This window comes from Eleutherodactylus coqui, chromosome 3 (genome assembly GCF_035609145.1).
Source record: "Eleutherodactylus coqui strain aEleCoq1 chromosome 3, aEleCoq1.hap1, whole genome shotgun sequence".
Classification (NCBI taxonomy): Eukaryota; Metazoa; Chordata; class Amphibia; order Anura; family Eleutherodactylidae; genus Eleutherodactylus; species Eleutherodactylus coqui.
This window is the reverse complement of record NC_089839.1, coordinates 1,946,787-1,971,836: the sequence shown is the minus strand read 5'-3', so window position 1 is coordinate 1,971,836 and position 25,050 is coordinate 1,946,787. Positions and strand designations below refer to the sequence as shown.

At 56.2% G+C, this 25,050-nt stretch overlaps 1 protein-coding gene across 1 annotated transcript; it reads left to right on the top strand.

Moving 5' to 3' along the window:
- Window positions 1-156: 156 nt before the first annotated feature.
- Window positions 157-22,121, top strand: ANGEL2 (angel homolog 2). Its single transcript, XM_066595058.1, has 9 exons — window positions 157-239; window positions 2,258-2,712; window positions 5,220-5,434; window positions 5,937-6,006; window positions 10,235-10,656; window positions 11,391-11,502; window positions 13,163-13,214; window positions 16,710-16,873; window positions 21,781-22,121. Exons 2-9 carry the CDS (start codon window positions 2,265-2,267, stop codon window positions 21,927-21,929), a joined length of 1,632 nt encoding a protein of 543 aa, XP_066451155.1. The 5' UTR covers window positions 157-239; window positions 2,258-2,264; the 3' UTR covers window positions 21,930-22,121.
- The last annotated feature ends 2,929 nt before the right edge of the window (window positions 22,122-25,050 follow it).

Genomic DNA, 25,050 nt, shown 5'->3' with positions numbered 1-25,050 from the left:
TCTGATTGGATGAAGGCTCTCGCTTTTGATTGGTGGATTAGGAAGCGTCTCCTTCGACACAAACGTCACGTGAGCACTGTGCGCCGCAACGTGGCTGCTTAGCCAATCAGCGCGGAGAGCCGCTTCCTCCCAGCATGCTATGCGCTGTGACATGGCCACCGACTGTGGGCGCTGCTGCTGCTGCTGCTGCTGCTGCCGCCCCCGGACCGGAGCTGCGAGCCGCGTGCTGTAACGGCCAGGTAGGTGGGCGGGCAGTAAGTGGCCAGGGAGCCTCCTCATCATCTACTGTTCCCTGTTATCAGCCACCCCACGCTCCAGCAGAGGGTCTGCCCCCTTCCTGATGCGGGCGCTGTGAGGGCGCTCTACGTAATGTGTCACCTGATGCAGCGCAGCCGCAGTGCGGTTTATTCCATCGCTCCGACCCGCTGAGCTGGATGTATGGAGCCGCCATCCCTCTTCGGGGTTCGCCGCACACTTTGGCGCAGAGCTTTGATGCCCGCAGGCTCCGCCTCTGCTGTTGGACGCTGCGGCGGCCGTTCTGTGGCGGAGCGCCCTCGGCTTCCTGCGGCACGCTTGGCGTCCGGGTGACTCCCACCACAGGCGCCGCCATCTTGGAAGCGGCTCCGTAGAAGGGGGCCGTGGACGCCCGCAGGTCCTGCTCCCAGCGGCTGATAATGCTGGCGGTCAGCGGGCGCGTGTTGTGTTGTAGTGCGTGCGGCGCCCCCTACAGACGGGCGAACACCCGGCGGCGCCGCTGTGAGGGCGCGTTTACACGGGTGAGTCCGCCAGGCGCCTTGTTTCTCTCCGCCGCCGGTCCTGGTTTTGGGGTGATTCCACCCGTTATTCTCCATCGCCTCGTCATTCGCGTCCGCCGACATTTCGTTTTTTCTCACATCACAATCGCATCTTTGTGTGAAATGGCTCCAAGTTCCAGATTTGCGCGTTTCCAGCCTCGGCGCCATGGGGTGAAATGTGCTGCAGATCGGCGCCAACTGCGCGCCATGTAACATCTGTGTCGGAGGTGCTGGGAGCGACTGTAATGGCTGCGGCGGCGCGTCCTCGGTGGGGTGTCTGCGGCGCGTCCTCGGTGGGGTGTCTGCGGCGGCGGCGCGTCCTCGGTGGGGTGTCTGCGGCGGCGGCGCGTCCTCGGTGGGGTGTCTGCGGCGGCGGCGCGTCCTCGGTGGGGTGTCTGCGGCGGCGGCGCGTCCTCGGTGGGGTGTCTGCGGCGGCGGCGCGTCCTCGGTGGGGTGTCTGCGGCGGCGGCGCGTCCTCGGTGGGGTGTCTGCGGCGGCGGCGCGTCCTCGGTGGGGTGTCTGCGGCGGCGGCGCGTCCTCGGTGGGGTGTCTGCGGCGGCGGCGCGTCCTCGGTGGGGTGTCTGCGGCGGCGGCGCGTCCTCGGTGGGGTGCCTGCGGCGGCGGCGCGTCCTCGGTGGGGTGCCTGCGGCGGCGGCGCGTCCTCGGTGGGGTGCCTGCGGCGGCGGCGCGTCCTCGGTGGGGTGCCTGCGGCGGCGGCGCGTCCTCGGTGGGGTGCCTGCGGCGGCGGCGCGTCCTCGGTGGGGTGCCTGCGGCGGCGGCGCGTCCTCGGTGGGGTGCCTGCGGCGGCGGCGCGTCCTCGGTGGGGTGCCTGCGGCGGCGGCGCGTCCTCGGTGGGGTGCCTGCGGCGGCGGCGCGTCCTCGGTGGGGTGCCTGCGGCGGCGGCGCGTCCTCGGTGGGGTGCCTGCGGCGGCGGCGCGTCCTCGGTGGGGTGCCTGCGGCGGCGGCGCGTCCTCGGTGGGGTGCCTGCGGCGGCGGCGCGTCCTCGGTGGGGTGCCTGCGGCGGCGGCGCGTCCTCGGTGGGGTGCCTGCGGCGGCGGCGCGTCCTCGGTGGGGTGCCTGCGGCGGCGGCGCGTCCTCGGTGGGGTGCCTGCGGCGGCGGCGCGTCCTCGGTGGGGTGCCTGCGGCGGCGGCGCGTCCTCGGTGGGGTGCCTGCGGCGGCGGCGCGTCCTCGGTGGGGTGCCTGCGGCGGCGGCGCGTCCTCGGTGGGGTGCCTGCGGCGGCGGCGCGTCCTCGGTGGGGTGTCTGCGGCGGCGGCGCGTCCTCGGTGGGGTGCCTGCGGCGGCGGCGCGTCCTCGGTGGGGTGCCTGCGGCGGCGGCGCGTCCTCGGTGGGGTGCCTGCGGCGGCGGCGCGTCCTCGGTGGGGTGCCTGCGGCGGCGGCGCGTCCTCGGTGGGCCGCAGTCTTGGCTGAGCGCCCTCTAATCTTATCTTCTTGCCCCCCCAGGTATCAGATGTTGCCCCATCAGCTGCAGACGGTGGGCGGCAGGTGTATCGCCCGCGCTCGTCACTCGCACCCTCTACACATGAACGGGAACTTCCTGGGCTTCCCCTGGTGGAGCGGATATCACCCGTCAGCGTCCTACTTCCCGCTCAGCAGCTGCTCTCCTCAGGGACCCCCGAGACCCGCGTTCCCGGGCAGCCACCCGCCCCCCTGGTTGCTCGCCCCGCCCCCCTGGCTGCCCGCCCCGGCCTCCTGGCTTCACTTATCTCCTCTCAATATGGAGGCAAAGGGAGATGAACCTTACAGAAAGCGGAAGAAAAGTGCGGAGGAGGATGAGCACGGACGTACGCCGTGGACCAAGAGACCCCCCTACCCCCCAGCGGGTGAATTACGGGTCCCACCCATTCATGGGCCCCCAGAGGCGTTCATTCCTGCCGCTCCGCAGACAGAAGCTAAAGGTGAGGCCGTCACCATCCACCTCTGCTGGTAACAGGGCAGAGCGACCCCCTCAGTGGTCATCCATCAGGGCCCCTGTCCACGGCAGCTGGGGGGTTTGGGGGGACGTCCGTCGGGGCCCCTGTCCACGGCGGCTGGGGGGTTTGGGGGGGACGTCCGTCGGGGCCCCTGTCCACGGCGGCTGGGGGGTTTGGGGGGACGTCTCTCGGGGCCCCTGTCCACGGCCGCTAGGGTGTTTGGGGGGACGTCCGTCAGGGCCCCTGTCCACGGCAGCTGGGGGGTTTGGGGGGACATCCGTCGGGGCCCCTGTCCACGGCCGCTAGGGTGTCTGGGGGGACGTCCGTCGGGGCCCCTGTCCACGGCCGCTAGGGTGTCTGGGGGGACGTCCGTCGGGGCCCCTGTCCACGGCGGCTGGGGGGTTTGGGGGGACGTCCGTCGGGGCCCCTGTCCACGGCCGCTGGGGGGTTTGGGGGGACGTCCGTCGGGGCCCCTGTCCACGGCCGCTGGGGGGTTTGGGGGGACGTCCGTCGGGGCCCCTGTCCACGGCGGCTGGGGGGTTTGGGGGGACGTCCGTCGGGGGCCCTGTCCACGGCGGCTGGGGGGTTTGGGGGGGACGTCCGTCGGGGGCCCTGTCCACGGCGGCTGGGGGGTTTGGGGGGGACGTCCGTCGGGGGCCCTGTCCACGGCGGCTGGGGGGTTTGGGGGGGACGTCCGTCGGGGGCCCTGTCCACGGCGGCTGGGGGGTTTGGGGGGGACGTCCGTCGGGGGCCCTGTCCACGGCGGCTGGGGGGTTTGGGGGGGACGTCCGTCGGGGCCCCTGTCCACGGCGGCTGGGGGGTTTGGGGGGGACGTCCGTCGGGGCCCCTGTCCACGGCGGCTGGGGGGTTTGGGGGGGACGTCCGTCGGGGCCCCTGTCCACGGCGGCTGGGGGGTTTGGGGGGGACGTCCGTCGGGGCCCCTGTCCACGGCGGCTGGGGGGTTTGGGGGGACGTCCGTCGGGGCCCCTGTCCACGGCGGCTGGGGGGTTTGGGGGGACGTCCGTCGGGGCCCCTGTCCACGGCCGCTGGGGGGTTTGGGTGGGGGGACGTCCGTCGGGGGACCCGTTCAGACCCCTATCCTTCCCAAGCATCGCCCATGTCACAGATCTGTTCTAGAAGCTTCCCTCTTATTTCAGTATAACGCTTGCCAGCAGAAGTAATTAAAGGGGCGTCCCGGGTGCAAACTGCCCCCCTGCTATGGAACCCTTCCTGCAGCCACGGTGACATGTGATTACCGGCGGCTCCAGCAGTCACATGACCCTGGTGTCGGTGACCTCGTCGCTGCAGACTATCGCATTAGGCGAGTGTGGCTTTACTAACCTGGTTAATCCCCGGAGACCCCCTTTATAGTCCGTGTTTGCAGGGGGGGCCGAGCGCTCGTCTCCCTGAAGAGGTTGGGTAGTACAGGGGGGGCCGAGCGCTCGTCTCCCTGAAGAGGTTGGGTAGTACAGGGGGGGCCGAGCGCTCGTCTCCCTGCAGAGGTTGGGTAGTACAGGGGGGGCCGAGCGCTCGTCTCCCTGAAGAGGTTGGGTAGTACAGGGGGGCTGAGCGCTCGTCTCCCTGCAGAGGTTGGGTAGTACAGGGGGGGCCGAGCGCTCGTCTCCCTGAAGAGGTTGGGTAGTACAGGGGGGGCCGAGCGCTCGTCTCCCTGCAGAGGTTGGGTAGTACAGGGGGGGCCGAGCGCTCGTCTCCCTGAAGAGGTTGGGTAGTACAGGGGGGGCCGAGCGCTCGTCTCCCTGAAGAGGTTGGGTAGTACAGGGGGGGCCGAGCGCTCGTCTCCCTGAAGAGGTCGGGTAGTACAGGGGGGGCCGAGCGCTCGTCTCCCTGAAGAGGTTGGGTAGTACAGGGGGGCCGAGCGCTCGTCTCCCTGAAGAGGTCGGGTAGTACAGGGTGGGGCCGAGCGCTCGTCTCCCTGAAGAGGTTGGGTAGTACAGGGGGGGCCGAGCGCTCGTCTCCCTGAAGAGGTCGGGTAGTACAGGGGGGGCCGAGCGCTCGTCTCCCTGCAGAGGTTGGGTAGTACAGGGGGGGCCGAGCGCTCGTCTCCCTGCAGAGGTTGGGTAGTACAGGGGGGGGCCGAGCGCTCGTCTCCCTGCAGAGGTTGGGTAGTACGGGGGGGCCGAGCGCTTGTCTCCCTGAAGAGGTTGGGTAGTACGGGGGGGCCGAGCGCTCGTCTCCCTGCAGAGGTTGGGTAGTACGGGGGGGGCCGAGCGCTCGTCTCCCTGCAGAGGTTGGGTAGTACAGGGGGGGCCGAGCGCTCGTCTCCCTGAAGAGGTTGGGTAGTACGGGGGGGGCCGAGCGCTCGTCTCCCTGCAGAGGTTGGGTAGTACAGGGGGGGCCGAGCGCTCGTCTCCCTGCAAAGGTTGGGTAGTACAGGGGGGGGCCGAGCGCTCGTCTCCCTGAAGAGGTTGGGTAGTACGGGGGGGTCGTTAGTCGCTGTGCGGCACCTGACACGTATATGCTTTATCCCGCAGCCGAGGTGAAGAGAAGATGGGAAGACTTGGGCCACCATGACCAGGAGAGCTGCGCTAAGGAGGCGTTTGACTTCACGGTGATGTCTTACAACATCTTATCCCAAGACCTGCTGGAGGACAACGCCAGTCTGTACGCTCACTGCCGGCGGCCATACCTGTTCTGGAATTACCGGCTGCCCAACATCCTCCGGGAGCTGCAGGAGATGAATGCTGATGTAAGCCCATCATCAGATGCCTTACAGTAGGGTTAATAGAGGGGGTCCGCAGCTCAGGACCCCCGTGTACTGTACATTGGCCGGCCGTGGCTTCCGATGCCCTTAGTGACGGATGGCAGCGGTCTGTACTTACTGCATTATGGCTTATAGTCAAAACTACAACTCCCAGCATGCCCTCGCGACGGCAGGCTGTAGATACCATTTTGCTGGCTTGTACGGACCAATGATTGCCCACGTTGGTTCCTGATCGTTGCTTTGTGTAATCGGCCTACAAACGAGGAGGCGCTGATCAGCTGACTAACATCTGCAGGAAGCAGTCATCACCCACCATGTAAGGTTACACACCATATAGAATGGCAGTACTGCACACAGCTGTAATATCACACACCACCTGCGGAGGGATGGGGGCGCTGTGTGTGGAAGGAGGCAGCCATGTTTCTGTGATCCAGGACAACCCTCTTAGAATCTGTAGCTCCAATCTGTAAAGTCTCTTCTGTTTCAGATTCTGTGTTTACAAGAAGTTCAGGAAGACCATTACGAGGAGCAGATGAAGCCCCGGCTGGAGGCGCTCGGTAAGCCGCTCCCCTGACTGCTGCTGTTGTCACAGTGCCTCAGTATAATGAGGAACAATAAACGTGTGCGGCGGCGGCTCGGAGGTAAGCCGGACGGGGCCGGCTCTAGGGGCTGGGGGCCGGACGGGGCCGGCTCTAGGGGCTGGGGGCCGGACGGGGCCGGCTCTAGGGGCTGGGGGCCGGCTCTAGGGGCTGGGGGCCGGACGGGGCCGGCTCTAGGGGCTGGGGGCCGGACGGGGCCGGCTCTAGGGGCTGGGGGCCGGACGGGGCCGGCTCTAGGGGCTGGGGGCCGGACGGGGCCGGCTCTAGGGGCTGGGGGCCGGACGGGGCCGGCTCTAGGGGCTGGGGGCCGGACGGGGCCGGCTCTAGGGGCTGGGGGCCGGACGGGGCCGGCTCTGGGGGCCGGACGGGGCCGGACGGGGCCGGCTCTGGGGGCCGGACGGGGCCGGCTCTGGGGGCCGGACGGGGCCGGCTCTGGGGGCCGGACGGGGCCGGCTCTGGGGGCCGGACGGGGCCGGCTCTGGGGGCCGGACGGGGCCGGCTCTGGGGGCCGGACGGGGCCGGCTCTGGGGGCCGGACGGGGCCGGCTCTGGGGGCCGGACGGGGCCGGCTCTGGGGGCCGGACGGGGCCGGCTCTGGGGGCCGGACGGGGCCGGCGCTGGGGGCCGGACGGGGCCGGCGCTGGGGGCCGGACGGGGCCGGCGCTGGGGGCCGGACGGGGCCGGCGCTGGGGGCCGGACGGGGCCGGCGCTGGGGGCCGGACGGGGCCGGCGCTGGGGGCCGGACGGGGCCGGCGCTGGGGGCCGGACGGGGCCGGCGCTGGGGGCTGGGGGCCGGACGGGGCCGGCGCTGGGGGCTGGGGGCCGGACGGGGCCGGCGCTGGGGGCCGGCGCTGGGGGCCGGACGGGGCTGGGGGCCGGACGGGGCCGGCGCTGGGGGCCGGCTCTAGGGGCTGGGGGCCGGCTCTAGGGGCTGGGGGCCGGACGGGGCCGGCTCTGGGGGCCGCTAGCTTGGAGCCGTTAAATGACTTGTATGGGATGGAGCGTCCACTGCCCTTTGAGTGAACATTTCCTGAATGCCCAGGGGGCACCGCAGACCTCCAATCACCCTGATGGAAGCCAACTTGACCCCTTGATCCCGGTGGATTCCATCGTGGTTCGTGTTTTTACCACATGGAATAGTAGAGGGGTGGGCGCTGTGTTATGCCGGGCGCTACACCTTGTTCTTACAATGGCAGTCTATGGGGGGCATCCACGGCTGAGGGTTCCATCACCTGAGCCTGACAGCGCCACCCTTGTCCACAGGCTGTGTCTGACATTGCATATTGCTTTGGATACCGAACACTGCCATCGACATGGGTGGCCAGAGTTCTCATGCAAAACAGCTTCTTAACCCCTTGAGTGGTGGGTTTTTACCCCCCTGTCAGACCCACCAGGGCAGGTTCTTTAACCCCTTCAGTGTCGGGTTTCTTCCCCCTGTCGTACCCACCAGGGCAGGTTTTTTTAACCCCTTCAGTGGCGGGTTTCTTCCCCCTGTCGTACCCACCAGGGCAGGTTCTTTAACCCCTTCAGTGTCGGGTTTCTTCCCCCTGTCGTACCCACCAGGGCAGGTTCTTTAACCCCTTCAGTGTCGGGTTTCTTCCCCCTGTCGTACCCACCAGGGCAGGTTCTTTAACCCCTTCAGTGTCGGGTTTCTTCCCCCTGTCGTACCCACCAGGGCAGGTTCTTTAACCCCTTCAGTGGCGGGTTTCTTCCCCCTGTCGTACCCACCAGGGCAGGTTCTTTAACCCCTTCAGTGTCGGGTTTCTTCCCCCTGTCGTACCCACCAGGGCAGGTTCTTTAACCCCTTCAGTGTCGGGTTTCTTCCCCCTGTCGTACCCACCAGGGCAGGTTCTTTAACCCCTTCAGTGTCGGGTTTCTTCCCCCTGTCGTACCCACCAGGGCAGGTTCTTTAACCCCTTCAGTGTCGGGTTTCTTCCCCCTGTCGTACCCACCAGGGCAGGTTCTTTAAATGCTCCAATTATTTAATTTCAACTCATTTTGCAGTCTCGTTCCCAGAGCCATAACTTCTTCATTTCCCCACTGACACGGCCGTATGAGGGCTTGTTTTTTGTGGGACAAGTTGTACTTTTTGAGGGCATCCTTTTTGGCTATATATAATGTATTGCAGAACTTTTGTAAAAATATTTGTAGGGAGATTGGGGGAAAAAAGGAATTCTGCCGTTAGTTTTTGGATTTCATTTTTTCAGGCGTTCAGCGTGCAGAATAAATAGTGCGATGACGTTATTCTCTGAGTCATCATGATTCCGGTGATATCAGGTTTATACAGTTTTTTTATGTTTTGCTATTTTTGTACATTTAAAACTTTTTTTTTCTTAAAGGTTTGCTTTTGTGTCGCCGCATTCCAAGAGCCGTATTCATGTTATTTCCCATTACCAAAGCCCCAGAAGGCCTTGTTTTTTGCAGGATGAACTCTAGTCTTCATTTATCTCATTTTTTGGAACATGTAAAATTAACAAAATCTGTAATTCTGGCTGTTTTTTATTTTTCCCAGCATTCTCTGAGCAGTATAAATAATATATTAAAGTCCTTCTGCAGGCCAGCACGATTATGCCAATATCAAGTTGTAAGAGTTTTTTTTCTTTTTCACGACTTTTTTACACTTAAAAAAAAAGTAATAAAAGTTTAAGTCGCCTCCTTTTGCCGTATTTATAATAAAAAAATCTAAATCATAAAATAAAAATACATATTTGGTCTCGCCGCGTCCGTAAAAGTCCAATCTATCAAAGTGGCGCATTATTTACCCCGCAGGGTGAACGTAGTCCAAAAAAAAAAAAATAAAACGCCACAAATGCACTTTTTCAGTCACCCTGTATCCCAGAAAAAACACAATAAAAAGCGATCAAAAAGTCGCATGTATTCCGGATTGGTACCAACATAAACTACAGGACGTCCCGCAAAAAATGAGCCGCGCACAACGACGGCGGCGGGAAAATAAGTCATTGTGCGCAGAAGATGCAGCAGAAAATAATTGTAAAAAATTAAATGTCTTTGAAAAAAATACAAGTATTACAGCAAAAAACCTCTCCAAGTTTAGAATCGCAGCAATCGCACCGACCCAGAGAATAAAGTTATCAGGTCGTTTATGTTGCAGTTTGTGCGCCATACAAACAGAACGCACTGAAAGATGGCGGAATGTCATTTTTTTTCCATTTTTATCTCCACTTAGAATTTTGTAAAAGTTTTTCAGCACATTATATGGTACATTAAATAGCACCGCTGAAAAATACAACTCATCCCGCAAAAAACAACAACAAGCCTCATACAGCGACGGCGATGGAGAAATAAAGGAGTTAGGATTTTTTTAGAGGGGGAGGAAAAAAAGAAATGGGGAAATAAGAAAAAAAGGGGTCGTGTCATTAAGGGGTTAAATAATGTAATAACTTCTCTGCGTCATTATGACGCACGGATACCACATGTGTGATTGTATTTTACATTTTGTACAAAGTAAACAGAGAAGTGTTTTTTTATTTTATTTTTTTCATTTTTTTTTTTTTTTGTCCCTTTAGGGGACTTCCACAGGGACCCATCAGGACTCCCTGATCACATTCCGGGGGTCCGATGGTGACAGCCCTTTACATGCTGCAGTCACATAGACCGCGGCATGCAAAGGGTTAACACAGTAGAGATCTGAGGTTTTCTCCATTCTCTGCTGTAAGAGCTGGTGCCTGGCTATCCTCTGACAGCCAAGCACCAGCTCTCCCTGCCACAGAGACCATCAGCTGGCTTCTGACAAGCCGATGGTCTCCATAACAACCTGTAAACAAAGCAGTGCAGGACTTTGAAAATAGAAGCTGGAGATTGCTGGCAGATCGGTAATGTCTCCTTGCTTCTTTGCCAAGTCCTGCACTGCTCTGTGTGGGTCTGTGCAGGCAGAGCACACTGCCACAGCTTGTGGCATTGTGCTCTGCAGTTCCCATAGTGAAACATAGCCCGGAAATCTTCTAGGCTATATCGCTATGGGCAGTGGAGCTCGTCCCGGCGCGCCACTCAAAGGGTTAATTCTTCCGCTAGAAGATGCGTTTCCATCATACATGCGAGTGATCTAGCGCCGCCAGCAGTGGCGTTGTACGTCCGTGAACAGCCCGGTGGATCTGCTGGGCGTATAACGGGCGCCTGGTACTTGTGCTTTAGAAGCCTCTATTGCTGATAACCTCTCTCTCTTCCAGGATACGCCTGTGAATACAAGTCCCGCACGGGCAGTAAACCCGACGGCTGCGCCATTTGCTTCAAATCTGATAAATTTAACTTGAAGCTGGCGAAGCCGGTGGAATACTTCAGACGCCACATCGCCCTTCTAGATCGGGACAACGTGGGTTTGGTGCTGATGCTGCAGCCTAAAACCGGAGGAGGAGATGTCCCGACCGTCTGTGTGGCGAACACCCATCTCCTGTACAACCCGCGGAGAGGAGACATCAAGCTCACCCAGCTGGCCATCCTTCTGGCAGAGATGACGGAGGTGGCACACGTACAGGATGCCAGGCTGTGCCCCATCGTCTTATGCGGCGACTTCAATTCTGTGCCGGGATCACCGCTTCATCGCTTTATAAAGAAAGGAACGCTTGACTATGAGGGAATGACCATAGGGAAGGTAATAACTGAGTGGTGGCCGAATGCTAGCGCTTGTCCCAGAATCCTGCGTTACCAGCTGTCCACAGGGCAGACCCCACCGTGATGGGCGAGGGCACGCGCTCGGCTGCTCCTGGCACCCACCTTGAAATAAATGGAACAGTACTGAGACTGCTCAGCCGCTGCTCCTCCTCATCTCGTGGGGAACACAAGACCCCGTTCTTGAGATTAGAGGAGGTCTCGGCAGTGAGCCCTTCCCATCCTGTGGATTGGTGATAAACCCCCTTGTAATGTCTGATTGCTGGTGGCCTGAGCGCTGCAATCACTTCACTGGAAGGGGGCGCTGCTCCTCGGGGTCTTGTCAGCTGTGCTTTACTTGTTTTCTGGAGGGCCTATTGTAGTCAGTAGCGAGCCATGTGGCGTGGAGCCGTAGGGGTGCAGTGCTTTCCTTTTAACTTTGACCACTTCATTTTGGTGAACTGAAGGTGTTTGAGAGGCCCAAACCCCGCTTATTGGGCACTGATAGTGTATCATGGCACTACTACCCATGACCAGGGGAGGGGGCTGTGCAGACCGGACTGGGAGGCAGCTTGCTGCAGAAACCTTCCCCTCCAACACACTGTTTGCAGTGGAGTGCAGATGAGACTAACCCCCCCCCCCCAGAGCCGATGCCCATCCAAAAGGCGGGGACCCCCCTTCAGGGGCTTGTAGGGTTGTTATCACAAGATCTCCCAACTGCTGCATCCTTTTCTTTAGGTGTCGGGCCAAGAGCCGCCCTTCAGAGGACAACGGCTTCTGTCTATTCCAATATGGCCGAGGAGTCTGGGCATCAACCAGAAGTGCGTGTATGAATCTCCGGCGCTGCCAGGTATGATGATGATGATGCGTTCGCCGGCGCTGCTGACTGCACTCCTTCATCCGTAATCCTGTGTTTGCATCATACAATCGGATTATCGGCACAATGTATCTGCGACCCCCCCCCCCCCCCCCACTCCCTCCTAGAGGCGGAGATCGAGCCGTGAGGCCGGATTCACACGGCCGAGAATCTCGCCGCGAAGTTAGTGCGATGCACAAGACTCACATGAATATGAACCTCGTTCTTTTGGATGGGTTCGTACACATGGCCGACGTGATGCTGCGAGGGAAGACCGTTCTACATGGTCTATTTTTTTGCGTTCCTCGGAACGTATCGCCCGTTGTCTCCAGCGGGACATTGAATACATGGCATGGCTCTCGCGTACCATGTGACTTGAGGCTTCCCATTGAGATCAGGGGAACCACTTCCAATACCTCTTAATAAGCTGTAATATGGGAACAGTTGTGCCTGCGGCCGTCTGTAGAGAAGTAGTGCGGCGCCCTATAGGGAAGCGGGGCAGCGGCCCCCTACTGTCGCGCCCGCGGCGCTCGATAGGGAAGCGGGGCAGCGGCCCCCTACTGTCGCGCCCGATAGGGAAGCGGGGCAGCGGCCCCCTACTGTCGCGCCCGCGGCGCTCGATAGGGAAGCGGGGCAGCGGCCCCCTACTGTCGCGCCCGATAGGGAAGCGGGGCAGCGGCCCCCTACTGTCGCGCCCGCGGCGCTCGATAGGGAAGCGGGGCAGCGGCCCCCTACTGTCGCGCCCGATAGGGAAGCGGGGCAGCGGCCCCCTACTGTCGCGCCCGATAGGGAAGCGGGGCAGCGGCCCCCTACTGTCGCGCCCGATAGGGAAGCGGGGCAGCGGCCCCCTACTGTCGCGCCCGATAGGGAAGCGGGGCAGCGGCCCCCTACTGTCGCGCCCGATAGGGAAGCGGGGCAGCGGCCCCCTACTCTCGCGCCCGCGGCGCTCGATAGGGAAGCGGGGCAGTGTGTATGACTTGACGCCCTTCCCCGTGTGTATGACTTGACGCCCGTCCCCCTACCCCCCGTGTGTATGACTTGACGCCCGTGTCCCCCTCCGTGTGTATGACTTGACGCCCGTCCCGCGTGTATGACTCGACGCCCGTCGTCGTCCCCCGACCTCCCCCCCCCCCAGGTGTATGACTTGACGCCCGTGTCCCCCTCCGTGTGTATGACTTGACGCCCGTGTCCCCGTCCGTGTGTATGACTTGACGCCCGTGTCCCCCTCCGTGTGTATGACTTGACGCCCGTGTCCCCCTCCGTGTGTATGACTTGACGCCCCTGTGTGCCCCCCCCGTGTGTATGACTTGACGCCCGTGTCCCCCTCCGTGTGTATGACTTGACGCCCGCCCCGTGTGTATGACTTGACGCTCGTGTCCCCCCCCCCCGTGTATGACTTGACGCCCGTCCCCCCCTCCGTGTGTATGACTTGACGCCCGCCCCGTGTGTATGACTTGACGCCCGTCCCCCCCGTGTGTGACTTGACACCCGTGTCCGTCCCCCCCCCCCCCCCCCCCGTGTGTGACTTGACACCCGTGTCCGTCCCGTCTCCCCCCCGTGTGTATGACTTGATGCCCGTGTCCCGTCCCCCTCCCCCCCGTGTGTATGACTCGACTCCCGTACCGCAACGTGTAACATTTAATCTTTTTATCAGAGAGGACTTTGAAGGAAGAAGACAAAGAGAAGACGGAGGAATCTGACAGAAGGTATTTTGCTTCACCTTCTAGGTCTCCAGCTCCTGGAGAGACCGATGTGTCTCCATGGTAACAGTCTGATCCTGCAGCCTATAGCCCGCTGCCAGTAATTTATTTCTTAGCAGCCATATTAATGGGCAGTAAACCTGATTGGGCAGCATCCCTACAAGGGGGGCGCTATTATTACTGGGGCCATTGAGGGGGGGGGGCGCTATTATTACTGGGGCCATTGAGGGGGGGGGGCGCTATTATTACTGGGGCCATTGAGGGGGGGGGGGGCGCTATTATTACTGGGGCCATTGGGGGGGGGCGCTATTATTACTGGGGCCATTGGGGGGGGGGCGCTATTATTACTGGGGCCATTGGGGGGGGGGGGGCGCTATTATTACTGGGGCCATTGGGGGGGGGGGGCGCTATTATTACTGGGGCCATTGGGGGGGGGGGGGCGCTATTATTACTGGGGCCATTGGGGGGGGGGGGCGCTATTATTACTGGGGCCATTGAGGGGGGGGGGGGCGCTATTATTACTGGGGCCATTGAGGGGGGGGGCGCTATTATTACTGGGGCCATTGAGGGGGGGGGGCGCTATTATTACTAAGGCCATTGAGGGGGGGGGGGCGCTATTATTACTGGGGCCATTGAGGGGGGGGGGCGCTATTATTACTGGGGCCATTGAGGGGGGGGGCGCTATTATTACTGGGGCCATTGAGGGGGGGGGCGCTATTATTACTGGGGCCATTGAGGGGGGGGGCGCTATTATTACTGGGGCCATTGAGGGGGGGGGCGCTATTATTACTGGGGCCATTGAGGGGGGGGCGCTATTATTACTGGGGCCATTGAGGGGGGGGGCGCTATTATTACTGGGGCCATTGAGGGGGGGGGGGGCGCTATTATTACTGGGGCCATTGGGGGGGGGGGGCGCTATTATTACTGGGGCCATTGGGGGGGGGGCGCTATTATTACTGGGGCCATTGGGGGGGGGGGGCGCTATTATTACTGGGGCCATTGGGGGGGGGGGGGCGCTATTATTACTGGGGCCATTGGGGGGGGGGGGCGCTATTATTACTGGGGCCATTGGGGGGGGGGGGGCGCTATTATTACTGGGGCCATTGGGGGGGGGGGGCGCTATTATTACTGGGGCCATTGAGGGGGGGGGCGCTATTATTACTGGGGCCATTGAGGGGGGGGGCGCTATTATTACTGGGGCCATTGAGGGGGGGGGGCGCTATTATTACTGGGGCCATTGAGGGGGGGGGGCGCTATTATTACTGGGGCCATTGAGGGGGGGGGCGCTATTATTACTGGGGCCATTGAGGGGGGGGGCGCTATTATTACTGGGGCCATTGAGGGGGGGGGCGCTATTATTACTGGGGCCATTGAGGGGGGGGGCGCTATTATTACTGGGGCCATTGAGGGGGGGGCGCTATTATTACTGGGGCCATTGAGGGGGGGGGCGCTATTATTACTGGGGCCATTGAGGGGGGGGGCGCTATTACTGGGGCCATTGAGGGGGGGGGCGCTATTATTACTGGGGCCATTGAGGGGGGGGGGCGCTATTATTACTGGGGCCATTGAGGGGGGGGCGTTATTATTACTGGGGCCATTGAGGGGGGGGGGCGCTGTTACTACTGGGGCCATTGGAGGGGGGGAGGGGCTGTTGCTACTGGGGCCATTGGAGGGGGGGAGGGGCTGTTGCTACTGGGGCCATTGGAGGGGGGGAGGGGCTGTTGCTACTGGGGCCATTGGAGGGGGGGAGGGGCTGTTGCTACTGGGGCCATTGGAGGGGGGGAGGGGCTGTTGCTACTGGGGCCATTGGAGGGGGGGAGGGGCTGTTGCTACTGGGGCCATTGGAGGGGGGGAGGGGCTGTTGCTACTGGGGCCATTGGAGGGGGGGGCTATTGGAGGGGGGGGGGCACTCTGGCCATTGGAGGGGGAGGGCCACTGGGGGCCATTGGAGGGGGGGGGCCACTGGGGGCCATTGGAGGGGGGGGGCCACTGGGGGCCATTGGAGGGGGGGGGCCACTGGGGGCCATTGGAGGGGCGGGCCATTGGAGGAGAGGCGGGGCCATTGAAGGAGGGGCCACGGGGGTTGTGGCCACTGGGGCCATTGAAGGCGGGGGGGGGCTGTGGCCATTGGGCCACATATTAGCCTCTTACTCTCCACTTCTACACGAGCCAACTTAAACATCCAATCACCGTGAATCGGCCAACCCAAACAACCAATCACCGTGAATCGGCCAACCCAAACAACCAATCACCGTGAATCGGCCAACCCAAACAACCAATCACCGTGAATCGGCCAACCCAAACAACCAATCACCGTGAATCGGCCAACCCAAACAACCAATCACCGTGAATCGGCCAACCCAAACAACCAATCACCGTGAATCGGCCAACCCAAACAACCAATCACCGTGAATCGGCCAACCCAAACAACCAATCACCGTGAATCGGCCAACCCAAACAACCAATCACCGTGAATCGGCCAACCCAAACAACCAATCACCGTGAATCGGCCAACCCAAACAACCAATCAGGTTGCGAATGATGTGCATTTGGGGAGTAATATAAATATATGCACTGGGGCCATTGAAGGGGCTGTTACTACTGGGGCTATGAAGGCGGGGGGACTGTTACTACTGGGGCTATGAAGGCGGGGGGGACTGTTACTACTGGGGCTATGAAGGCGGGGGGGACTGTTACTACTGGGGCTATGAAGGCGGGGGGGACTGTTACTACTGGGGCTATGAAGGCGGGGGGGACTGTTACTACTGGGGCTATGAAGGCGGGGGGGACTGTTACTACTGGGGCTATGAAGGCGGGGGGGACTGTTACTACTGGGGCTATGAAGGCGGGGGGACTGTTACTACTGGGGCTATGAAGGCGGGGGGGACTGTTACTACTGGGGCTATGAAGGCGGGGGGGACTGTTACTACTGGGGCTATGAAGGCGGGGGGGACTGTTACTACTGGGGCTATGAAGGCGGGGGGGGACTATTACTACTGGGGCTATGAAGGCGGGGGGGGCTGTTACTACTGGGGCCATTGAAGGGGGGGGCTGTTACTACTGAGGCCACAGGGGGTGTGGGGGGAGGCTATTACTGCTGGGTCCACTGAGGGTGGGTGGGTGGGGGTTGAGGGCTATTGCCACTGGGAGGGGGGAGGGGCTACTGTTAATAGGCCCACTGAGACGGGTGGGGGCTGTTGCTACTGTGAGGGGGGGGGGGGCTATAGCTACTGGGGCCACTGAGAGGGGGGGATGTTACTACTGGGAAGGGGGGCTTTTACTACTGGAGCCACTGAGGCGAAGGGGGTGTGGGCTGTTACTACTAAGGGATGACGGCAGTAAAATGTTAAGCCCCACCCTCTCTCACTTTGGCCTGTGTCTTTTGGTGATGAAGGTGGCAATAAAGTTAAGCGCTGCGGAATAAGTTGGCGCTATACAAATAAAGATGATTATTATTAAACAGAAGGATCTCTGTAATACATTTTCTCCTTTTTGGCTCAGGGCGGAGTCTAGTTTGCAGCATCCGTTCCGGCTGTCGTCTGTGTACTCCCACTACTTCCCCGACACCGGAATGCCTGAGATCACAACTTGTCACTCCAGGTCGGCCATCACTGTGGATTACATCTTCTACTCCGCTGCAAACGATGACGTCTTCAGGCGGCCAGGTAGGAGCAATGTTGTCCTGTGCACCACTGACATGAGCGTTGTTGGCTGCGCCGCGAGGAGCAGGACCCGCTGTGTGGCTGAAGATGGTGCCGACTCGACTCCTGAGCCCTCACCATCCGTAGGACATAACACTACGTTCGTTCGCCAGAATCCCTTCCTAGCCGTGGGCTATAAATGTGGCCTATAACTTGTATTAGGCTTACGGTGTCCTTCCTGGACCTCCCGGCGCAGAGTAGTTACATTCATTCTCCCCGACTCCTTCTATTACACAAGTGTTAGCGGCTGCCGCTAGCAGACGTGCTTTCCTGAGTATCGCTGGCGCAGCCCAGCAATTACCGCTATTCCACTTGTGTAACTGCAGCCTTAGGCACTAGTACACGGGCGCCGGTAACATTTAGGTAATAGCGCTAATTCCCAGGCTGCATCTGTGCTTCTAGGTTCATCCCAGCAATTCTCGGGAAAACGTGACCACTCGTCACATTGGCAGGCTGCAGTTACCAAGGAAATGTACGCTGTCTGCAGCCGCTATCGTACGTGCCCCTTTCCCCCGCATGTACAGCACCCCCCACGCTCTGCTGCATATACAGGGCACCAGATAGTCACAAATCCTAAATAAGCTTGTCACCACTTGCTCAGTTTGTGGGGCATTGGCGAACGTATTGGTTGCCATCTGGATCCTTGGAAGATGGGGATTTTGCGCTCTTGAGCTTTGTTTTGGTGACACACCCACAGATGGGACGTCCATTCCCCTGCTCCCTCCCTACGGAGACCTTCATACCTTAGGGGGCACAGATGATTCTTTTTTCACCTTTCCCTCCTCTTTTTGGGAACCACTGCAGTGTTCCCGTCTGAGGAGTGGGGAGAGAGCGACCGTGGTCCAAACACTGTGGAGTCCCTTTTCTTAGGTGTGCCCGCCTTAGGGTGCTGGTCTTCCACTCCACCGCTGGCTCCTTTTCTTCCTCCATCCCTGTGGGCGCAGCTCTGGGGGGTGGAGGTGTCACAGCAGCGCCGGATCCTTCTCCATTCTCGCAGCATGTGCCACGCGCCCAGCGCTGCACTGCAGTCCGCGGGATGCTGGCGGCGGCTGCCGCTTCTTCCTTCCGCGGGTCTTCGGCTGCTGGTGGCCTTGCCTCCCGCAGCACTCTCCTACCCCACGGGTATATTCACTTATTTAGGCCCTGGCTTTGGCCTCATTGGGTCACTCTGACATGCAGGAGGCTGGGACAAGCTGCCCTCTTTCTCCAATGAGGCTTGCTGGGCTAGGGGAAACCTTTTTCTTTCCCTCCCTCCAATCGCCCTCTTGCGCACCAAGATTCCTATTGGATCCCGACTTCTCTTGCTCTCAAGGCCTACCGCTAGGTCCTCTGCATCCTGTAATGGTCACAGCTTTCTTACCATGGCATGCTGAGACTAGTGGTGTCTCCCAGGTGATTGTCAGACGCCCCACGTATTCTCCAAAGGTCTTCCCTTCTCATTCAGAATTCGAGGAGGTCTTAGTAAAGAATGCAACCTTCCCGACAAACACTTCTCCAAACGAAAGCTTTTGGACATCAAGTATCATCTTCCGGAAGACTTAGTTGGGGTGCCTACTCACTAGCTTTTTTTTTTTTCTTGCGCTGCGAAAGCGAGTGAAAAGACACGCTTCGCAGTGTAAAGAAAACGCTGCAATACCACTAAATGCTCACAATGGGGCTGGTGGCAGCAGCGCCAGCCCCATTGAAAGAAGGAGTATATCCCGGAATTCTGACACAGCTGTGGTAGAAGTGCAGCATGCTATCCCATTGCTTTTCAATGGGGTCAGCTCTCCAGCGGCCCCATTGACAGCAGTGGGTTGCAGGCAATCCCCTCAGCGATAATTTTCAGGGAAGGGCTTGAAGGGCATCCCTAGCTGGTGAAAAAACAAAAATTTATATACTTGCCCATCCGCCGCTCAGGCGCGTACTTCGGCTGGCTCCCCGAAACTGCTGTGAGGCTCGTTCAGCAGGCGGGGATTTAAAAATCCCCGCCTCCTGAAAGGGCTGTGCAGATTGGCTGAGCGGTCAGCCAATCACAGGCAGCACACAGCCATTCATCAATGGTTTCATTGGTTTCCTAATCATCGCTCTCGCATTGCAGGGAAAAATATCGCTAGTGGGTAGAGCCCTTAAGAAGCTGTCGTCTTCCCTATTGTCCCATTTATCGAAAAAATGTTGTAGGTGCCTCGTCCTTTTACGCAACAAAAACTGGAATTCCTAACCAAATTGCCTTTGAGGCTGTGGGTTTGGCACTGCACCCTGTCTTGGGTCAGTAGGCTACCACTGAATAGGCTAAACAACTATGTTGTGGCATTCTTTCTGGCTCTTCTCCAGTAGACATAGTACAGCAGATACACTAGGTGGGAAAATTTGTGTGAAGCCTCCCTAGATGCCATCAGGCTATTGGCTCGCGTGTCGACTGCTTAGGTGATTCCATTCGGCCATTTTTACGCCCGGCCTCTCCGGAAGGGGACATTCTCTCTCAATGGGACAAACATGCGGCCTCTCCATCATTGGATCTGCCTTCATCTGGTGGCTGGACTCTACGTGTCCCCCTGGGGTGTTCTTTTCGGACTCTCCACTGACAGGTACTCATCATGGATGCCAGCCTACTCGTCTAGGGATGGGGGGTACGCTGTTGAAGTAAGGTGGTTGACTCTTTCGATCAATGTGTTGGAACTACGGGCTATTCTCCTGTTGCTTCAATGCTTTACTCCCCAGCTAACGGGTCTATCTCTACTTGCAACTGGGGGACCAATCACAGCGGTCCTGCCCCAGCGATCACTGTGATTGGTCAGTTAGTACTGACTGACCAATCAGAACGCAGCAGGCCAAGTTCACGATGTTTACAGTGCAAGCTCTCTACAACCACCGCAGTGTGTCATCAGTGGGTGGACAAAGAGGACCGAGAAGATAAGTGTGTCCAAAAAAGAGAAGAAATCTATCTAGTGGTCGGCGACTGTGTGGTGCCATCAGTATATCGGTGAAGTGCGAGCCGTCCGTGTATTTGGTGTAGTGGCTCATCCTGTCAGTATTAGTTCCTAACCCCGACCTCCCGTCACCCACCCAATAAATGTATCTGTCCATCGTACGTCCTGCGGCAGGCTTACTGTGGAGGAGGCACCTGAGTCGGCTATGCTAGGGAGGATGACCCCCACTTTACTGCCATTATCAAGCTAGTCTGAACCCCCTGTACCCACGGGAGGGCGCTCAAGGACTAATTCAGAGGACCCCAATCCATCTGATGCTCAGTGGATTACCCCAGAAAACTTCAGACCCCTGACTTTACCCGGAACTCGGAGGACGGGACTTTATTGCCCACATTGTTACCCAAAGTAAGTTCTATGCCCTGACTTTCATCTCACAAAACCCCACAAATGTGCCCCCCAAGGAAGCATGGGCAATCACAGACATATTATGTATGGGGCTAGTAAAGAAGCCGAGCATCGGGGCCGGGTGGCGCTTGGATATTTTGTACCACGCCCCAATGTTCCGCATGTCCATGTTAAAGCCATGATGGCAGTGCCCACCCAGCGAAGACCCCATTAGCATTACATAAAATCAGGCCTGTAGTAGAGAAAGTTAAGGCTAAGCTTGTCCAGGCGGACACCGATGAGAAACCAGAGACGAGTCCCTGGTGCACTGCAGATTCTGCCAGTACCAGCCCGATAGAACATCAGGGCACCCCCATAAGGTCAGGACGCCCCCCTCCTGGGAATGACAGGAAGAGTTGTATGGTGATTGGTGCTGCTGGATCAGGCTCACTGCCAGGAGAACTGCAGCATGTGGCGCTGCTGGAAGAACAGAACCTCCCTAAGTCGCTGATCAGCGGTGCTGAGCTCAGCCGTGTCTATCAGGGGGTTTCTGTTACGTAGTAATGCTTTAAAAAGGATTTTATTTAATTTTTTCAATGAACACTCCTCGTCCTCGTCCTCCTCCTCCCTCCCCCCCCTCGTCGTCCATCTTGCGACTTCCTATAACTTTGTTCTTCGTTGCTGCGGCCCGTAGTTGGTATTGGTGCCACCGCAGGGTCTATATCTCTGTGGACCGTGTGGCACTGATGATCTGATGCCCTCACGGATGCAGCGATGCCGGTTTGTAGCGCTTTTGTTGACTGGAAAAGGTTTTTTATGTAACTTATAATATTTATTATGATAATGAAAACCTCTTCTACTTTTTAGTCCTCCGAGGCGTCTGACTTCACGGTAATGTATAAACGGTCTGATGATCGCAGTAATCTGGTATTGCATTATACCGGGTCCTAACAGGCTCCCTATGACAGATCCTCGACAGGCAGATATACATGGCAGCCCTGACACCCGGGCAGCACCCCCGCCATCTTATGGGGGAGGGCCGATGGGGACATGTAAATGCTGCTGTCAGAACTGAAGGGTTGACAGCGTTGGGTTCTTTGTGATGGCGGCTGTCACGGTGGATGGCGTTGGTTCGGCTCCATACACGGCACGCGCTATGACCTGCTTTCTATGCCCTCAGTACATGTGGGTCAGGAAGGTGTTAAAGGCATTATGGCCTATGAGTGATGGAGCCTCACATCTCGTCTCCAGGTTTACATCTGGATCACCAGAAACCCGTAGACTTCCGTTGGCAACGGAGACTAATAAGATTCATCCGGATTCCATTTGTTTACGGCATTTCTGCCACAAGAATAACGTGGATCCAGACACGAACCTGCGGACGGAGCGCAGTATAAGATGCCGGTGGTCCCTAATGGTGGCGCCAATCAGCCGCAGGCTTTAATAGCCATCTGTCGGTGACACTATGAGGCGTCCATCGCCGCCTGCTTCACACGTACGAGGCAAAGAAAAGCGCAGCGAGAGCTCTGCGGTGTCCGTGTCACATGGTCACTAACTGCCGTTTCTGCTACCTTTCAGGCTCGGACGCCCCCTGCAACGGGCTGCAGCTCCTCGGACGGCTGGCGCTGCTCACTGCGAAGGATCTGTGGAGCGTTAACGGACTTCCTAATGAAAGAAACTCTTCGGATCACCTCTCGTTACTGGCCAAGTTCCGGCTGCCGTTATGACCGAGTCGCCTCGCTGGGGGCTCGTTTTTTTCCTCTGGACAGACATTTATTTATTGCTGGTTTTATAACACTTTTATTGATTCTCCTCTCATTGGTTTCCAGTGATTTTGTTTTACTAAACTTTGTGCCGTTTGTAACAGAAAACCCATCGATATTTTCTTAAGGACAAAAAAATAAAACAATATAAAACTGCTTGAATCTCTTAGTGCAGAGTTCTGTAGAGCGAAAAACGTCCCCAGTGAGCGGTCTGAGTTTTATCATTTGGCTTCAATTAAATGGCTGAACAGAAATGTTAACTTAATGCTTGATGGTGAAAACTACTATAATACTGCCTCCTATGTAAAAGAATATAACTACTATAATACTGCTCCTATGTACAAGAATATAACTACTATAATACTGCCCCCTATGTACAAGAATATAACTACTATAATACTGCCTCCTGTGTACAAGAATATAACTACTATAATACTGCCTCCTATTTACAAGAATATAACTACTATAATACTGCCCCCTATGTACAAGAATGTAACTACTATAATACTGCCCCCTATATGTACAAGAATATAACTACTATAATACTGCCCCCTATGTACAAGAATATAACTACTATAATACTGCTCCTGTGTACAAGAATATAACTAGTATAATACTGCCCCCTATGTACAAGAATATAACTACTATAATACTGCCTCCTATTTACAAGAATATAACTACTATAATACTGCCCCCTATGTACAAGAATATAACTACTATAATACTGCTCCTATGTACAAGAATATAACTACTATAATACTGCTCCTGTGTACAAGAATATAACTACTATAATACTGCCTCCTATGTAAAAGAATATAACTACTATAATACTGCTCCCTATGTATAAGAATATAACTACTATAATACTGCTCCCTATGTACAAGAATATAACTACTATAATACTGCCCCCTATGTACAAGAATATAACTACTATAATACTGCCCCAATGTACAAGAATATAACTATTATAATACTGCTCCTATGTACAAGAATATAACTACTATAATACTGCCCCTATGTACAAGAATATAACTACTATAATACTGCTCCTATGTACAAGAATATAACTACTATAATACTGCCTCCTGTGTACAAGAATATAACTACTATAATACTGCCTCCTATGTACAAGAATATAACTACTATAATACTGCCTCCTATGTACAAGAATATAACTACTATAATACTGCCCCCTATGTACAAGAATATAACTACTATAATACTGCCCCCTATGTACAAGAATATAACTACTATAATACTGCCTCCTATGTACAAGAATATAACTACTATAATACTGCCCCCTATGTACAAGAATATAACTACTATAATACTGCCTCCTATGTACAAGAATATAACTACTATAATACTGCCCCCTATGTACAAGAATATAACTACTATAATACTGCTCCTATGTACAAGAATATAACTACTATAATACTGCCTCCTATGTACAAGAATATAACTACTATAATACTGCCCCCTATGTACAAGAATATAACTACTATAATACTGCTCCTGTGTACAAGAATATAACTAGTATAATACTGCCCCCTATGTACAAGAATATAACTACTATAATGCTGCCCCCTATGTACAAGAAATAACTACTATAATACTGCCCCCTATGTACAAGAATATAACTACTATAATACTGCCTCCTATGTACAAGAATATAACTACTATAATACTGCCCCCTATGTACAAGAATATAACTACTAAAAAACTGCCCCCTATGTACAAGAATATAACTACTATAACACTGCCCCCTATGTACAAGAATATAACTACTATAATACTGCCTCCTATGTACAAGAATATAACTACTATAATACCGCCCCCTATGTACAAGAATATAACTACTATAATACTGCCTCCTATGTACAAGAATATAACTACTATAATACTGCACCCCTATGTACAAGAATATAACTACTATAATGCTGCTCCTATGTAAAAGAATATAACTACTATAATACTGCTCACTATGTATAAGAATATAACTAGTATAATACTGCCCCCTATGTACAAGAATATAACTACTATAATACTGCCCCCTATGTACAAGAATATAACTACTATAATACTGCCCCTTATGTACAAGAATATAACTACTATAATACTGCCCCTTATGTACAAGAATATAACTACTATAATACTGCCCCCTATATACAAGAATATAACTACTATAATACTGCCCCCTATGTACAAGAATATAACTACTATAATACTGCCCCCTATGTACAAGAATATAACTACTATAATACTGCCCCCTATGTACAAGAATATAACTACTATAATACTGCCCCTTATGTACAAGAATATAACTACTATAATACTGCCCCCTATATACAAGAATATAACTACTATAATACTGCCCCCTATGTACAAGAATATAACTACTATAATACTGCCCCCTATGTACAAGAATATAACTACTATAATACTGCTCCCTATGTACAAGAATATAACTACTATAATACTGCTCCCTATGTACAAGAATATAGGTACTATAATACTGCTCCCTATGTACAAGAATATAACTACTATAATACTGCCTCCTATGTATAAGAATATAACTACTATAATACTGCTCCCTATGTATAAGAATATAACTACTATAATACTGCTCCTGTGTACAAGAATATAACTAGTATAATACTGCTCCCTATGTACAAGAATATAACTACTATAATACTGCCCGCTATGTACAAGAGGATAACTACTATAATACTGCCCGCTATGTACAAGAATATAACTACTCTAATACTGCCCCCTATGTACAACAATATAACTACTATAATACTGCCCCCTATGTACGAGAATAAAACTACTGTAATACTGCCCCCTATGTACGAGAATATAACTACTCTAATACTGCCCCCTATGTACGAGAATATAACTACTCTAATACTGCCCCCTATGTACGAGAATATAACTACTCTAATACTGCCCCCTATGTACGAGAATATAACTACTCTAATACTGCCCCCTATGTACGAGAATATAACTACTCTAATACTGCCCCCTATGTACGAGAATATAACTACTCTAATACTGCCCCCTATGTACGAGAATATAACTACTC